Here is an 18,974-nt window from a genome sequence, read left to right as displayed (position 1 = left end):
GTTTTTTTAATTTTGTCTACTAGCCTGCAGTGGTTAATCCCACACTCTCTGCTGGGGTAATCGTTGTCCCAGTCGGTATTTCCTGGGGGATTTGATGCACCAGGTGATCGTGACCCAACACTGTTCTGAAACTCGGAGGAAATATGTGAAAAGTCCTAAAAGTGGAAGACAAGAACAGAAAAAAGGGCGAAATTACATAAACTGGTTATGAATACAACAATCTGGCATTACATGTAGCCACTCGGAAAAAACATCTCAAACAGAACAATCCCAACTGAGCAAAGTACTCAGATATGTACTCAGACATATAACTGACCAAGCCAATGGGATGTGAACATGTGTTCAAGAACTTTATTTAATCACAGTCAAAGTAGAAATATCCAAAAGACTGTTGCTTTTGTAAAGCAGTCTACTGCTTGCTTTCTTGTCCTTGTTTTACAAGGTGATGTTTTGGAAAAACGTCATTCCGTATTTATTGTCCATATTATGCACCCTGCTGAATGTCTTTGCCTCTCTCTATGGTTTGTTTTTGGTTGCAATCATAGCCATCTTTTCCACAAGAAATGGATTTCTCATGGGTGTAATAAATTAAATTAGCAGAATATAGTGTGACAGAGTAAGGAAAATTCTTGCAAGCATTGTTTCATGTTAGATGCCACTTTTGGACAGCTCAAAACAAACCTGAGAAACAGCCTCATGAGAGATGCTGTCACAGATGCTGGCCATGTCTGTGCATGACCTAATCATAAACAAATGGTTAATACATTTTAACCAGAGAAATGGGGACATCTGGCCATTCATAAGGAGTTCAGGATTTACAGAAATTAACCTTTATAGTTAATTTGAACCAAAGATGCAAAATAACCCAGTTCTAAGGCTCTGGTACTTACTTACTCCATAGCAGATTCACTGAGTTTAACTAATGTTAGGCTTTAGCTAGACCTAAGGTTTATCCCGGGATCGTCCCAGGGTCATCCCTGTTCATGTAAATGACACACAGGGGATCCCAGGAGCAGGCAGGGATGACCCCGGGATAAACCTTAGGTCTAGCTAAGGCCCTAGTTAAACTTCACCGTGATTATTCTGAAGCTGGTTTGAGGATTTTGACCTTACCATGCAGTAATTTACCACAGTAAGAAACTCTGATGGATACAGGAAAATGTTCGTATTTGCTTCTGCAGACCAGCCCTTACTCTTGGTACCCAAAACCAAGCTAGTGGGCATCAATAACATATAGGCTATTACAATGTTTAGAGTATAGATAACCTTGATGTGACATTTATTAGGCAAAGAAAGATTTTCAATAAAGGTATTTCTTTCACCCCACTGACATCACTCAGGGTGCGCGTACGCACGCACACACACACACACACACACACACACGGCAGCTCAGAAGGGGATGGGTAATGCATCAAAGGAAACTCAACGCCCAGACACATGTTTGTACCTGGCCCTGTTTATCTAGAAGACAGATGGCCTGAGCACACAAATTATGGGAAATGGCTATATAGATACACCTTTACACTATGAGTGATAAATTTGGGGGGAACTTCTTTGATAAACAAACACCATCCTAGATCCCACAAAATGTGCTTGAAAGTGAACAGAAGAGAACTTTAGTATTCTTTTCCATATAAGAACTTCTGACACATGTACAATCCATTAGCTGGCAGAGCAGTGCTGATAATTCATGAACCACACAATTATTGAATAATGGAAAAGTGGCCATGTTCACCTTTTGCCATTGGTGCTTATGCCACATTGGTCTACCCTGTGGAAGAAAACCGGAGCTTCCACAAAAGGTTGATGTGTTTTATTAAAGAATTCAAATCATTATGACCCAGAAATCAGTTCGCAGGCTTTACATGTCATTGGATCAAGCAGTGCAAACTAGAGGTGATGCAAAAGATTTGTGATCAGTGGCCTCATTGAAAATTGGCAAAGTGGTGCTCTAGAAAGAGGCTGTTTAACCCTTTCCTCTGATGCCTTTCCCCCCAATATAAATCAGGCCGCACCCACCAGAAGTTGCTATTAGATCCACAAGGGGAATTAATCTTCCCCTGCAGAGCAAATAGCTCCAGGGTGGTGGTGGAGTGTTTTCATGGAAGAAACGGCGTGGGAGGAAAGGGTTAAACACTCCCTCCCAGAGTACAATTTCCACCATCTTAAAAGCAATCCAATGGGGGCAACTAATCGGTAAAAATAGGAAAACATGGGAAATCCGGATCTCAAGTGTCACCTCTACTTTAAGTGTGCAAAGCTCAGGTGGGCAGAATGTCCTAGCTTAAAGAGCAGCAATCTCCAGCCCAAGCCACTCACCTGCTGGCCTGGTGGTGAAGAGTTCATTGGGGGCTGTACCTGTAGTGCCATAGAAGGAGACAAAATGGGTTGCTGTGGGACCTGCTGCATGCTGAGGGACTGGTTAAGGATGGAGCTCTGCGGGTGATGCAAAGACAACTGCTGATGGAGAGGAGGGCTGATTTGGAAAGAAGGGGGTGGCGAGGCACTGATGCTGGGCAACATGGGTTTGGAATTCAGGGTCCTGGAGAGGCTGGGGTGTGGGTGTCCACGGTAACTCTGCAGCTCTGAGGGGGTCAAGAAGGAGCCCAAGCCAGGATAAGGCGATGAGGCCTGCGGTGGCATTGTATACAAGGGCTGTTTTGGTGGGATCATTTTTGAAGGTTGGTTGGTCTGAGCACTTTTTGCCTCCCCTTGGTCAGCTGAGCTCTGTGGGGGGGGAAAACACACACAGAGAGAGCAAATCAGTCACTGAAATGAAGCAAGCACAACTTGAGATGACTGAATGGCATTGTTCACCTCCCTTTTATCCTGCATCCCTGCTTCTGGATAAAGCTAAGAAAAGAAATCTAAGAACAAGTTGTAAAATACATGATTTAATATGTCTTTCCAATGTTTGAATCTCATAAATAGATAGAGGGGGAATACAGTGGAAACCAATGTGGCATGGAGACATTTTCCTCAGCAGCTTTCACTTTTCATCTTTTCTTTACTTCTTATGATCAAGGGCTACTGAAGCAGACAGGCAACTAAATTAGTACTAATGCCTTATATTCCAAACATGCTACAGTTCTGCTATAGCATCCACTGCTAATGCTATCTGCTTCTCTCTCTCTCTCTTCCACAAAGAACAACTCTGCTAGAAATCTCACAATCCCTTAAGTGCCCAGTAAACTGGTTTAAGGGCACTGTGAACTAACAGCTCGATGCAAATATTGGGCGGGTTTTCTATAGAAACTGCATAATGAACATATCTGGACATCTTAGGGCCACAGCTTTTGTTTGGCTAGCTATGAAAGTCTTGCTGTGCCGTGCTTAATGTGGAGGGTGGGGATAATGTACATCTTGCAAGAAGAGCCTGGCTTACAGAGATCCAGCTAACAGAGAGATCAATTCCAAAAGCCCATTGCTTTCTGTTCATTTTTCAGAGATCTGGTCTCACTGTCCTTGGGGGTGTTTTGCAACTGCAAATGCTAGAACAGGTGTCTAAGCAGAGTGCCTTGCTCCCCTGAAGGCCATTTCATCCACTACTGTAATCCTGCAACTGAATCTAGTTTTGGCACCTAGCATTATTTCCCATGGTAATACAAGGCAATGCAATTAAGTCAGGCTTGCAGTTTTAGAGGAGAATCAACAGGAGTAAAAAGCAAATATATAACAAACATCTTGCATTTCCCCTGCATTTCATATATAGCCTTATAAACAGTACTAGTAGCACAACTGGACCAGTGGTTTATAACATGGGACACTTCTATAAATTATGATGTATAAGAGGAGAGGGACCTTATGCATAGCTTTGCATGCAGAAGGTATGAAGATCAATCCTCAGCATCTATAGGATCAGGTACCCAGTGATGTCTCTTCCCAAAAGCTCTGGGGAGCCACTGTGTGGCCATAGCTAGACCTACCTGTTATTGTGCCATGGAGGGATGAAGATCTTGCGATGTTTTTATAGTGAGATCCCCCCTCTGTTTACATGTGGCGTGCAATGACCTCAGAACCAGAGGACATCGCACTCGCCATTTTGGATTTTTTAAAAAAGAAACAGAAGGCAAAAGGTATGTGGGTTGTTGTTGTTTTTTTAAAAATTCCCCACTCACCCCACCCCACCACCAATGGGCGCAGAGCTCCTGAAGAGCTCTGCGCCCTGTGCACGGGTCCCGGCTCCTCGCGAGGAACTGTGAGGAACCAGGGCAAACCACAATGCCCGCACACACGAGACCTCGGAAAAAGTGGGCCTAAAGTGTAGAGTGAGATCCTGGGGCAAGGGAGAGATCATCCCTCCCTGATCCCAGGATCCCCTGTGCATCATGTGAACGCACAGGGACGATCCTGGGGATTGCCCCGGGATTTCGCCCCGTCTAGCTAAGGCCTAAGTTAGAGTAGCCAGCCTGGTCTTGATGGACAAATATAAAGTAACTTCTTGTGATTTTCGTTTCATTTAGGCTGCACTTTTAACCCATTAAATGCTTTAACAATCCTTCTTTATTCTCACAATAACCCTGGAATGTGTCTTCTGCATCATCATCATCATCATCATCATCATCACCACCACCACCAAGAGCACACTGAAACTGAGTGATACTGTCTTCTCACAACCACTCAGTAAGATCAGGATGGATTACAAACTGGAACTGAGGCCAAAATCCCACCCACCAAAAAAACCTAATGAAACACAGTGGCTTGAGTGGTGAAAAACACAGGGCAGGGGAAGACGTTTGAGTGGTCATAGAGTTGGAAAAATTGTATGAGCATGTGGGGAGAAATACAGCAGTTTCTAATTCTAACCTCCTTGGTGTCTACGTTAGCCTTCCCTAACCTAGTGCCCTCTACATGTGTTGGATTACAACTCCCTGGTCTCTGACCACTGGTCATGCTGGCTGGGGCTGATGGGAGTTGTAGTCCAATACATCTGGAAAAGGCTGGTTTAGATTATGAAAGTGCAAATTCCCAAATTGAAGGAAAACTAGCACAGAACACTGCCTGTGTATGTTATCTATCACACCACCTGCTACATTTTGTGCGTTGCTTCAAATGCAGGGAATTTTTGACATTAAAAATATTTATTTATCTATCTAGGGCAATAAACAAGATTTTAAGGCATTTTCAAGCAAGGTTAAGTGCAAGTGGCGATTCAATGAATTTTTTTTAAAAAATTGGCTCTAAAAGTCCTCATTCCAGGTTTATTTAAATATGAAAGTCACCTTTTAAAACTCTCTTTAAAAAAAGCCCACAACAGTTATTATTGCTGCTTTGCTAAATGCAGCAAGATACTCCGCCAATGAATTATATGCAGCATGAACAGAATACCAATATCAAAATATCCAACCTTAAATATATTCAGTACAGTTATGAATCTTTTTAAACACTTAAACCAATGAAAGGGACTCAGATTATTTCCTTTTTGACCTTTTTGCCACAGCTCTTAACCTTCAAGTATGGCTCAGTTAACTCCCCAGGCAAAGTTCCTCTGTGCTCATTCAACAGCATGAAGTGTATGTTTACCTCGATTTTAATTATACTGAAATTAAAATTATGCAAGGTTCTTTTTAAAAGTAAATGTAATTCCTCACAATATTAATTTAAACATTAGTCTCTGCTTGGCCACTTTCATGGCTGACTTCGAGAACTCTACATGGTTTTTTTTAAGCTCTGTGCCTACCACACAGTTCCAGTCTACTATCCAGCTATTTCCCTCCATTGTACATCTTCAGCAGTAGCAATCACTACACTAACGCCTGCTCACTAGAGGGCACATCTAGGCAGCTCACTAGAGAGCACATCCAGGTAGCTCACTAGGAGGCACATATCAGCCAGTTGTGGTCAGGAGATCAAAACCTGCTTCTCATGATGACAGTTCAGGAGCTTGCGTTTGGCAGTTTGGCACCATGTTGCTGCGAAACCCCACGGTTTTGCTGCTGTGGGGTGGCGGCAGGTAATCCCCATGAAGGAGGCAGTGTGGCCATTTGGCTTGTTGGGGCCCTCCTCCTGCTCTTTGCCTGGCTTCCAGTGACCAATCAGAGGTCACCTTCTGCCCGGGAATGCCCCCGGCTCGACAACGGAGCAAGGCCAGATGCTGAAAGAGCCATGCTGACCTCACTCCAGCGAGGAAAATTGGCGTAAGTCCCCAACTTTTTCTATGTGGAGCTTCGTCTATTTGCCCTGCAGTGGCTGTAAATTGGAGGCTGCATCATATAACCAACACAGTGCCACCACAGGATAAAGACGACGCTTAGACAGCCCCAGGAGTGTGACAGCAAGAAGCAAGGCTTCCACTTCTTTTTTAACATCAAATTTTCTTCTCTTTTGAAATAAAGTTGAAAATTCAGACAATGAAAAGTCTGCTACCTAAACATTTAACACTAATTGAATGAAAAAGGGAAAATCAAGTACATGGGTGTACTATACACCATCATATTATGGTTGGGCTTGTGGGATGGTTAGAGTGAAACCACTCACTCCGAAGTTTTGAATGACTTGCCTTTCTGTATGAGAACAAGCCAATCTTTGAGTGTTTGTGCAAGGACTGCTAGCCTGCAAAATAATTCAGAATCATTTGTTTTATATGGTATTTGCAGGTTTTAAAAATAATAATAATTATTATAGCTTGCTATTTTGTTTTATGTCTACCTTATGTGTATGTTTACATGGGTGTACTATACACTACTGGGGGAATTGGGCAGTTTCAATGCTTTTGGTCTTCAAAGTCCAGATGTGTATTGTCCTTCAGCCTCTGCTTGTTCTTTCTTACTCTACTTGTGTGAAATTTGCATAGTTTGCTTCCAAAAGTGAGTGTGGTGGCATTCCTGGGGGAAAGATGCCTGACTTTATGGTGGAATACCACTCCCACTTCATGCCTTCTTTCAGGGGTGTTAAATGCATTAGCTCTAGTATTATATCTTTCTTATCCATATATAGTGATGGCCATTGAAGCATGAACATAATTTCAAACTGTAGTAGGAATAACCAGGACTGCTAGTTTTAAAAAAATAAAAAAATAAAAATTATTATATCCCAGTGCCTCCTTTGTTCTAGCAGATAATCATGGATATATCTATATCTATATCCATAGCTACTTAATCAGCCATACTATTAGAGTTATTGCTCATAACTCTTCAATGCATCTGTGACATCATCCAGAGAAAGCTGTTGCAGGCTTTGCCACAGAATGCTACTTCAGCATAGAAATGCTGCCATCACTATGGATGAGAAAAAGAACCACAAAGCAGCTGCTTTATTCTTTGCCCCATAATTGATTCTCAAGTGGCCAGTGGGCTGCATTGCGTACCCTGCAACTGCTAACTATTACATGAATTCAGAAATGGAAGAACACTTTCAGGCTAAAGCTGCTCATCTTAACCTTTTAAGGTTTTTTCCCCCTTCTCCATCAGTCCACAATTCTAGTTTCTCAATTCACTTACCTCTTTCTTTTACATTCCCATTGGACATTGTCTACTTTCCTATGTATTTATATTTACTGGAATCAGAACCAAACCAATTCTGCCCTCAACTGATCATAGGTCAAAAATTAGTGACTCTCTCCTCCCAGGTCTCTAGTGTAGCAAGCCCAATTCCCAAATTTTATTCCTCATATCCTGCCACGATTTCTTTGAGCAAATGCAAATGCTCTGTGAGATCTTAACAGACAGCTTTTTGTTCTCTCTGCTAAGCCCACATTTTGTCATAGACTTCACTCAGGGGCACCCTAGAAGGCAACATGCATCCCTCTAATCCTATGAATTTTGAACACTGATGTCTAAGGATTCAGCGTTTCAGATGCTGAGAATTTACAATCTGTGGGTAATAGAAAATAATATGAAGCATATGGAAGAAAGGAACAGCAGGGAGCACTGGCCAATTTATTCAGTGGATACATTGTTTGAGACAGCAATGGAAATCCATGCTTGCCAGCTTCAAATGCTGTTAGGTGATCATGTGCACAGATTTGACATCATTATTGTCACTCCACGAATGAACCAATAATCACGTGCCAATATCTTATGTGTAAATTAATAATTTCCTATCATTTCTGTCTTGGATGTGGTTACCTGAACAACTTATTTTTACAAAATAATTTCTCAAAATGAATTTGTTATAGTTAAAAATGTAAGAACTTCCTTACTAGATCTGTTGAAATTCCACTCAATTGACTATTCGATTTCTGACAGTGGCAGACATTTGTCAAACGCTCAAAGATGCACTGTTTTCTCCCACAGCCACAAGGTTAACCCCAGTAAACTAGTACAACTATCCACTACTACCACTACTACTTCTGGCAAAACTGACAACATTCTACAAGGTACTACAAGGTCTAGTTCATGCTGAATTCTCCAGGCCCTAAACATTGTAGACCTCTCTGAAGGGACAAATCTCTCTACCAGTACATACCAGGTGTATCCCTAGTTCATGAAACTTCTCCTAGAGGTTGCTTCAAAACAAATGTGTAGTGTACAAAGAACACAAGAGCTCCAACTTGGTTTGACTGCAGATAAAACCATCCAAGGGAAATTATGTTTTGTGTTGTTTTAAGGAGCTTGGAATAGCCGTGCAGATGATTCAGTTTTCCTTTGATTGTGTGGGTAAACAAGTATTAACCCAGACCTCCAAATCAAAGTTATGATTCTGGTTAAAGCAAGGAGAAATCCCAGAAGTCCTGCCTCTAAATATTGCAATATACCACAGTAAACTAGGTGTTATTTTGGTGCGGGGGAGGGGGGAACTGGCATCCTTACAAGGCATCCTTGAGCCATGCCACAGAGTATTTCGCTTAGCTCTCACAGAAGGTAGTTAACACTGAAATTAGTTTTGATAGCACGGTTACAGTGCATTTCTTATAAACTTGCTCCTCCCTGGAGATTTCCATGAGTTGCAACTAATTTATCATTGCCACATCCATAGAGATTCACGTATGAAACATAGTCTGTTACCTTGGAAACCAAGCTGGCCCGGTAGGCTGCCAGAGCTTTTAGATACTCTTTCTTTGCTGCTTCAGTTTTCCTTTTATATGCCTGAAAAGCCCAAGAAGAGAATATTAATTAAACAAACAGAATAGGATGGCGCTTCTCAGACTTTGCTGTGACTTACTTCTTGCATGTTGCCCAAGGAGTCCATGACCTGTTTTGAGTTGTTAGAAGAAAAGACTTCATGTATGATTGATGTGAAAATGCAACTGATTCGCTATTTCCAAAGCCAGAAATGCAGGCCCAAATCAAAATCACCATATCTCAATATATACTTAATTAAAAAGAAACCGTACTCAAGAAAAGGCACCTGCTATTATCATGGCCTGCCTTACCATGAATTTCTGCTGTGTGTTTCCCCCAGAGTATTAGACAGCTCACCTAGCTATTCGAAGCAGGGCTGGCCCTACCATTAGGCAGCATGAGGCAACTGCCTCAGGCAATTCATGCTGGAAAGTGGCGGTGAGGTGTTGCAAGCTGTATGGGCCACGGGGCTTGCCCTGCACCCACTAAGCTAATCCACTGCCTTCAGCAGCACACTCTTACACTGCCATAGTCAAAGTAAGATTCAATTATCAGCATCGTCAGTTTCTGTACACAGAATGTCAGATGTGCCAGTTGCCTCAGGCAGAAGCATGTCTTAAAGCAGCCCTGATTTGAAGTACTCAAGATTCTAGATGCATTCAAAGTGCTGGTACTAATCTTAAAAGGCCTAAATGGTTACCTGAAGAACCCCTGCCTTCTATATCAGACTAACTGCATACTGCATTCATGAGGGGCGAGCCTCCGCCATTATCTGCCCTCACAACAGAATTGAGATGGGTGGGTACATGGGAAGGGGGACCTTCTCGGTGGTGACACCTAGGTTCTGAACACCTTGCTCCAGGAAATTTAATTGATCCTCATTTCCCCTGCCTTGCACAGAAAGATAAAAATGCTGCTCTTTCAACTGACCTTTAATTGAATTACCACTTTCAATTTCATTCTTCATTGTGCGAGTTTGTTGCTGCTGGGATTTCTTTGCAGCTATATCTATTATTTTATTGATTAACTCATTTTTAAATTGTTTGTATTATGATTTGTTTTACTATATTTGTGAGTTGTCCTGGAAGTTCCATTTTTGGGAGAGAATGGCAGAGTACAAAATCTTACATAAATAAGAAATAAGTAGGATTCTCCTTCTTGCTGCCATAATGTTATTCAGAGTTCTTGTCAGTCTGGTGTTTGTTAGGTAAGCAAGCTTATGTCAACCAGAGAGATCTCCTAAAGTACATAGCTCTATATTTCATATCTTCACACTCCTAATTCCTCCCTGGTTCATTTATTTACTTATTAAATTTATATCCTGTCTTTCCACCAAAAAGGGTGCACGAGGCAGCTAACAATAATAAAATACAGATTAAAAACAGAATATTACTTAAAATGTGACAATCATTTACAACACAACAATAAAAGAAATAAATAGCAACCAATCAGCTAAAACCCTCCGTCTTTAGAACCAAACTAACTTAAATGCCAAAGGTGGGCCTGAATCAAACCGTCTTTGGCTGCCAGTGGAAGGACATCAAAGAGGGAGCCAACCAGGCTTCCCTTAGCAGGCAATTCCAGAGTATGTGAGTGGTCACTCAGGAGGTCCACTCTCCACCCATCCCTGATGGTGGCAGGACTGAGGCAAGGACCTCCCCTGAAGAAATTAAAACCCAGACAGCCTAATATAGGAGGAGGTGTTCTTTTTGGTAGCCTGGCTCCAAGCCATATTGGGCTTTAATTAACAAAGTATGCTTTTCCCCAGCCCAATTTTGGATGCATAATATTTGAAGATGACAAGGTAGTACTCTGCCTGAATGTGAGGATTTTGAATGGTCTCTTGAAATAGAGGGACAAAGCCCTCAGGATAAGAGTGAGCTCAAGGTGGCCAGACATTGCTCATGTTGGCACTGATGTGAACCTACTTCGGTTGCACTAAAACCAGTAGGGTGATTTCTGGACTACAAGAGAAAGTAACAAAGTAGTGAAGGAATAAAGTAGCAAAGAATTAAAGTGTGGTAATAACTAACCATCATTACTATTTTTGTAACTAGAATAGGGATGAATTTCTGCCTAAGTTTAAAACCAATAAACACTAGGCAAGTTAAGAGCTCACAAGGTGAATAAAACATGGGAGCAATTTATAGCCATACCCTAAACACATCTACCCAGAAGTAAATCCTGCTGAGTTCATAAAGAATTAGTAAGGTGGTCATATGGAAATAAATCAACTTTCACTTGGCTCCCACATCCATAAATATAATAATAATGTTTAATTACTTAGTCATATTTAGTTTGTTCTAGGACTAGAGATTCATTAAAGTGCAAAGAATTGACAGTGACCAATTGTTTTAAGGAGGTGGATAACATTGTGTGCTTTGGCATTATGAAAGATCTATACAGTATTACTGTTAAATACTATTTGTATACACCAATTTCCCACAAGATGACATGCATGGGATTAACCTATTTGATTTTTACAACAGCCCTTAGAGGTAGGTTAGGCTGACCTTCCAGTGTGTGGCAGAAGATTCTGATAAGGACAAGGCACAGGCTACTTTTCACAGGTAGCAGAGTCAGTGCTTTATTCAGTGCCCTCCTGACTAGAGGACACAGTCCTGCACCATCGTCTGGTTCAGAAGATGAGTCCCCAGCTAGATCTTCGCCTCCCCAGCCTCACAAAAGTCTCAGGGTACAAAATCGGCTGAGGGCCTTTTAACAGTCCAGTCAGCTCCTACAGTAGGGGCAAAGCTACACTTCAGGTCTTGTCAGCCTACATAAGCTTTCAATAGGCTTTAGCTTCACGCTGAGACAACATCAGCCAGCCAGCAGGACCCATTTGGGGCTAGGGATAGGAGAGCCAGGGATGCTTGACCTCAATGAAATTCTCCGAACTTTAATTCAAAGCTTGTTTCAGCTCTCTCCTATTCTCATTTGTGACCTGTTTTTCCAGTTTGTTTGAATGAATAAAGTGCACCTTTTTCAAAAGTGTGCACTTCCCCCATTGATTGAAAAATGTACAACTTTAGAGATGCACAATTTTAAAATGCACAACTTTAAAAATGTACAATTTAAAGTGTGCATTTTTAAAGTGCACCTTTCTTAAAAGGCTCACTTTAAAAAATGCAGTTTTGTGCATTTTTAAGTTGTGTATTTTTAAAATGTGCATTCCTTAAAAGATGCATAGTTTAAAGTGAACATTTTTAAACGAAAACTCAAAAGTGTGGGAATTTGCAAACCTTTTCAGAGAACATATGCTCCCATTCCTGTTTGGGATTGTGAATAGGGCACTTTCGAGTGATTTGCGAACTGAAACGAAATCCTCATACATCCCCCCTACTTGTAGCTATCTAAGGTCCTATTTCCTTCTTGCCTTGTTCTGGCTTCCATCAGATGCTACCACTTTCCCCTGTGACCCTCCTGGGACCACAGAAAAGGATATAGATGGTTGAACTCCAGTTTCTCTAGCCTAAGGCTTGGATGCAAAGTAGCAGAAGGTTGCTCCTACTCACATAAGAGGGCTTTCCCATCAACCCTGGTGGTGGTGTTCCATTCCCTCAAAAAAACCATCTTAAAGATTGGGGTACCCCATGGAGTAGCTTTTGGGGTGTGTGTAAGGGGCTGCAGTTGGGGGGGATTAGCAACCCTCCCAAGGACTAGTTTCTCCTTTATGTTTAGAAACTACTTACCAAAGCAAAGCTGTTCAATCATTGATAACTTTGTTGACAACAGTTAAAAAAAAAGCTACGAGCAAAGTTAATGGGCTTTCTGTCTTAGACTGAACTCAAAATTGTTTCCTGCTCTGTCATCTACAGAGGTGTCCAGTTGCAGAGACGTTGGGCCTGTTCAGATAACATGCAAAGCCGTGGTTAGGCTGCTAACCCTTTTGCAGCGAGTGGTTAATGAGCATGTTTAAACGATGGTTATGTAGCCACCATGGTTTGGAATGGTTCACACAACACACTAAGCCATAATGTTTAGCTCAAAATACTTAACCATCATGGTTTAGCGTGTTGTCTGAACAGGGCCATTATAAGTCCATTGGTGGAGGTACTAGAAAAGCAGCTGCTTTAAGACTGGAGCAGAAAGATAACAGGGCTTTGGCATTTTAGAAACAAAAAATATGGGCATGTCTACACCAGCCCTATATCCCAGGATTGTCCCGGGATTGTTCCTGTGCATCCAAATGCCACACGGGATCCCTGGAGCAGGAAGGGATGATCCCTCCATTTTCCTGGGATAACCCTTAGGTGTAGAAAGGGCCTATGTCTGAAGTATCTGTTGTTGCTACTTATTGTGGCAGGAAGTGGGGAGAAAAAGGGGCCTTGTTCCTCATTAAGGAGGGAGCATGACATGTGAACTACCCAACTGTCAGCTCTGTTCCATACAAATGGCAGCTGCCTAATCCAATGTCAGGGACAGGTGATGTCAAACCCTGTATTTCATAATTTCCAAGAAGAGTCAAAGGAGAATTTGAATATTAACATTGGGTAGCTATCTCATGTTAATATTCACTCTGGGAAACCAGACTTAAAAACAAAACAAAAAAAACACTCTCCTTCCCAGCTGCCCTGATCTTATTAGAACATCTCAGCAATTGGGATGCTCTCATTTGAATAAAAATTACATGAGATAAAAAGTAAATTTAGGCCATTTGTATGTAGTTGAAATTGAGGTTTCCAAACTTCTTAACAAGAAAAACTGCTTTGTGGTTAACAAGTGAAACCAATTTGAGCTTCAAAAAAACCCAGCCCAATTTCTGCACAAGACTCCCAAGAGAATATCAGGTTTGTCAGTGAATAAATTTCTTACTTTTAAAATTTTACTTTAGTTACACTCAGAAAGATTTAGCTCCAGGGAGAAGTTGCAACTTTTGTAGATAATAATCCTCTCTCTCAAGGTAACATGATAGAAGTAACAGCCTAACCAACATTTCATCTCCTTAATCTCAAATAGAATTGATGATCATATGCAGCAAAGTCTTTAAAAAAAACCAAAGAAATCAAGGACAAACAGTAATAAGAAATGATAGTGAGGAAAGCACTGATCATATTGTTCATGTCTTTTCTTAGGTTCCACCTCAAATTCATTCTCTCTCCTAGAATAGGTGATCTGATAACTGCACAAACGTAACAGAAAAGGATGGAAGGAGCAGGAGTACGAGTCTTACACTCCACTTTCCTAAATTCAAGGCTAGACCTACACTACTGCTTTATAGAGGTTCTGACGTGCACTGATAACACGTTCCATATACCACTTTCATAGTGTTATATCCTGCTTTTTATTCCACATTCATAATGATTTGACACAAAGTATAGATCTGGCTCAAATTGCAGCCACTTTCCACAAGTCATAGGACTAGAAATTGACAGATTACAAACTGCTTCTGTTTAGTCAATTTCACCTCATGGGGACAGCCTCACTGTAGATGAAAAAAGTCTATATCAGGGCCTTAAAACAAGAACAAATGAGATATATGCTATAATAGTAAAGAGGGCAAACACACACTGCTTAAATAAAAATAAATTTAATAATATAAGAAAATGTTCTTGAAATAGCAAGGAATTAGTGTGGAACACAACTTGTTTTCCTTTTCAAAGGTTTACAAGAGCACTCATAGCTATCTAAACTTCCTTTTATGAACTAAAAAAAAATACACCTCCAAAACTCTTTAAACCTTTCTGGGCAAGGATGAGAAGTATCTTGTTCATCATGGTCACTATACTCATACCAAAATGTAGTTCCCCATCTAGTACAATGTGTGTATGTCTGGTAGGGGGAGTTATAAATTATTTTTAGAGGCAGGGACAAGACTGAAAATCAAGACAGCTTCATCTTTAAAGAATTATCATTTTGTTTACTGATATTTGTAGCCCCTGCAACATATTATTGTCAAAGTTAAAGGTTTTTCCACTAATAATCACACATACTGACCTTACAAGCATTGTATGTAATTTATCTGTTTACTGTTGTAATGGGCTGCTCAATACCAACTGTTCAAAGACCACAATTATGGTGTTTGGTTACAAAAGAATGAAATATCAATGGTCATCCAGTTCAGTAGTTATTGACCTTTCCTTATTTAGGACTCCTCTTTTCTTATTCAAGCAAATACAAGAAAAAAACCTCATGTGTCTTCCATACAATCAAACATATAGCCAATAAGATAAAGTTACACAAGACTTCTAACTATGCCTACTACGAAAAATATTGGGCTAAATCCCTAATGCAAGCATTGGATGGGATAGAATATGGAGCTCCAGCCTATCAATTCAACCAGGTCCCATGGAAGATATTTTTAAAGCACTCTTGGCTTTTTCTAAAATTACTTCAGACTATCTGCTCAGAGCTGAGACTGAACTAATCTTGCTATGCAAGATTGCCAAAAGGAAAATATTAAAATACTGGAAATCCTTGTTCCATTAACTGAAGATGCCTTTGTCAAACACTATCTGCAGAAATGTATTATTTATACTCAATCAGTAGCGTTGATCTACAGATCTTTGTGTGGAGATCTACTGAAAGGCATGCATTTGTTTGGGATATATAAAAAAGAGCTTCTGCAATCTGTGTCCATATGTAATGTAAAAATAAAGCTATTAGTCATAAACTCTGCCATGCAAAGGTGAAATAGCTTTAGTTGCTATTCTCCACATCAGACAATATTCAAGCTGCTCTTAGCATCTGAATTGTATTTGACCTATAGACCATATATAGAAGGTGGTTGCGTGCAAGTGAACTGAGAAGACAAAACTCTACACACATTGACTTTTGGTATGCCACAGAGATGCTTTCAGAAGCCCCACTCTCAGCAGTATGCTAAAAGCTATTGCATGCGGAGTAGTGATGTAACAGTTCCAGAAATGTGAAGGTAGGAACATAAGAAGAGCCCTGCTGGATCAGACCAAGGGTCCATCTAGTCCAGCACTCTGTTCATGCAGTGGCCGACCAGCTGCTGACCAGGGGCCTACAAGCAGGACTCTGTGCAACAGCACCCTCCTTCCCATGTTCCCCAGCAACTGGTGTATATAGGCTTACTGCCTCTAATAGTGGAGGTAGCTTAGTCAGCAGGACTAGTAGCCATGGAAAGCCTTCTTCTCCAGAAGGTAGGGAAAGCCACTTTTTTGGGGGGGTGGGGGTCAGGGAAAATGAAAATTTGGGGGGAAATTTACTCAGAAGTAAGTCTCATTCCTATTTCTAGGGTTTTTTCAGTGTTCCCCCAAATCCTAATTTTTCCCCATTGGTACAATTGAAAAAGGTTCTGGGGGCAACGGTTTTCCAAATTTTTCAGTCCCCCTGCCCGTCTGCCAGCCCATGCCTTCACATGTCTAATGCACATGTCTTCTTCCACAATTCAAATAAGTTTGTCTTAATGTTACTTTGATTCTCACTCTGTTACATGACCGGAGTAGAGAATACAAGTGGGAATGCACAATAATTCACAACAGAGGGTGGGTGGAAGAAAGGAATGGATCTGCAATTTCTCTCTCTATCCATCACCAAAATAATAATAATAATAATAAATGCAAGTACACATGGATATACACATAGCCTGTACAGGACCACCTCTATGGGTATCACCAGTGGCCTTAAGCAGCAGCTTCCATGTTAGGGAGAAATCATGAGAAATAGCTCTTGGAATAGCTCTGCATGACTCCATTTAAACATTTCACTCATGAGATATAAAGCCATTCCATATCATAAAGACTTTGGGCCTTGAGGTTCAACTGACAAATTGTTGATCTTTATGTACACATCTACATAGCCATAGACACGCACACACACAGCACATGATCACTTGTCGAATGGTGCTAGGGGAGAAGGAGCAGCCTGGATTAAGTCCTTGTCCCCAACACTCAAAAGGTGGCTGGCACTGTTAGAACTAACCATGCAGACCATCTGTTAGGGGATGCTGGTGCGGCCCCAATCTATTAAGGATCACTGCCCTGGGATTTCTGCTCTGTACAGATCACCTGTGCTGGATTGGTGTTTAATGCTTTAAATATAAGTTAATTGGTAAAGCTAACGATGAGCAAATGTTCAGTTCTCTTGAAGTGGTTTTTGAATGCTGCACAGACGCTGCTGTTCCCTTCTTACTACATCAGTCTGATGGAACTTAAAATGTATTTTTCTCACTTTTAATTTGTATGAAGAGCTCGCAGAACTTTTTGGGTTGAAACTATTACCATTTCCTTCTAAGAACCATAAGCATATGCATGCAAACAGCCGAATCTGAACAATGTTAAGTTGAAATAAATATCAAAGCATCTTTTAAACCTCATTCCACAATTTGAATAAGTCTTGGTTTTTCTTAATGTTATTTTGACTCACTTTTTTTTTCAACATGACCAGAGTAGAGAATACAACTGAGAATGCACAATAATTCAAAACAGAGGGTGGATGAGTGGGACAAAGGGATGGATCTGCACCTTCTTCTCCAACCCATCCGAGAGATGGGAGAGAATACCTTTACCCTACCCCACCATTCACACACATACACACACACACACACACACACACACACACACACACATTTAATCTCTCTCCTTGCCTTTCCAGTAGAGGGGAGGAGGCTAGCAGGCATCCCAAGACAACTGTGGTGTAGTGGCTAAAGTGTCGGACTGGGAGTCGGGAGATCCGGGTACTAGTCCCCACTCAGCCATGGAAACCCACTGGGTGACTTTGGGCCAGTCACAGACTCTCAGTGCAATCTACCTCACAGGGTGGTTGTTGTGAGGATAAAATGGAGGAGAATTATATTTTTCTGCAAGAGCAGGTTTTTTCTCTCTTTCATATATAGGTTCAGGACATCTCCAGTGTCTGTTCTAGTTGCCTACATGCAGACTGACTGCATTCCAAAACAGGATATGAACTCTGTATTTCCAAATTTAAAAATATGATCAAATTGGAGAAGACAAGGTTCTGCTGGGGACTATTTCATCTTTCTCATTTCTGTCTGCCTGCCCAATCTGCTTAGGTCATAAAAGGAGTAAGCTGGGGCTCAGAAGGCCAGTTGGATTGGCCTATATGCCCATACTAAATCCTGCTTTCTCCTTTTGGGGAAAGAGGATCTCTAGTCTGCTTTACAACTTTTGGCAGCTAATGAATAATAATAATTTTAAACAACTTCTTGGTGGACAGTCCAGTGATAAATATTCACATCCCTGCCCAACAGGCACAAGAGTTATCCTTCCACACTTTGGTATTTTTTAAAACTATATTATTGTATGAAACATTTTGCTTATCATTTTGTTTTTCTTTCTTTTTTGTTTGGTAAACAAAGTTATTGTTTTGTTAATTAAATTCAAAATTTGATTGCATGTTTTGCCTTCCTCTCTTTAAAAATGCTAACAATTACTATTGTTGCTGTTCTCTGTTGGTATGTTTTTATTACCATTTAACCCATCATAATGAGATTATTATATCTTGTTGCTACATGGTGTATACACTTAATTTACTTATCTGGATTTTTAATTGTCTTTTAGGATAGATTAAAAAAAAAACCAAATCAATGATTAATAGCAATAATGATTAATAATCATTAATAGCTATAATGATTAATAGCCATAAATGGTATGTATTTATTCAACTTTTTTTTAAAAAAATCAACATGAAAGCAGAGCTTCTAAATCCGTGTCTTCTTAACAAGTGTGCTGGTTGACACATGTGCAAAGCTTCCACTGACAGTAAGATTTCTTTAGCTTTGTACATGTTAACATGATTTACCTGTGACTCTGTTCAGAAACTATACTTACTATAGCATGCACTTGGCCTTATTGACTAATGAGTAGTGTGTAGCTATAACCCTTCTTGACACCCTGAAAATTCAGGGCAAAATGCGAACAGAAGTTCATAGCAGGGTTGCTTAAAAACCATCCCTGTGAAAAGGGCTTTGCAGTGAGATTCATGTAAATACCGACAGAACTGGCCTTCTTTCTAATTTAATCAACTGTTCCCCCAGAGATATTA

The 18,974-nt window shown here is 40.7% G+C and overlaps 1 protein-coding gene across 4 annotated transcripts in view; it reads right to left on the bottom strand.

Moving 5' to 3' along the window:
- The window catches only part of TOX2 (TOX high mobility group box family member 2), a 256,597-nt gene that overhangs the window by 17,075 nt on the left and 220,548 nt on the right, over positions 1-18,974 (bottom strand). For 3 of the 4 annotated variants that reach the window (XM_063119869.1, XM_063119878.1, XM_063119887.1), the window contains 3 exons: positions 8,946-9,026; positions 2,320-2,727; positions 25-155 (listed from right to left, as the gene is read on the bottom strand). In XM_063119869.1, the coding sequence (XP_062975939.1) occupies positions 25-155; positions 2,320-2,727; positions 8,946-9,026 (620 nt within the window). The remainder of the gene's footprint in view (positions 1-24; positions 156-2,319; positions 2,728-8,945; positions 9,027-18,974) is intronic. The other variant, XM_063119896.1, reaches the window with a different exon arrangement.

This window comes from Elgaria multicarinata, chromosome 1 (assembly GCF_023053635.1).
Source record: "Elgaria multicarinata webbii isolate HBS135686 ecotype San Diego chromosome 1, rElgMul1.1.pri, whole genome shotgun sequence".
NCBI lineage: Eukaryota > Metazoa > Chordata > Lepidosauria > Squamata > Anguidae > Elgaria > Elgaria multicarinata.
The sequence above is the reverse complement of the archived record's forward strand: the minus strand, read 5'-3'. Positions and strand labels throughout refer to the sequence as shown.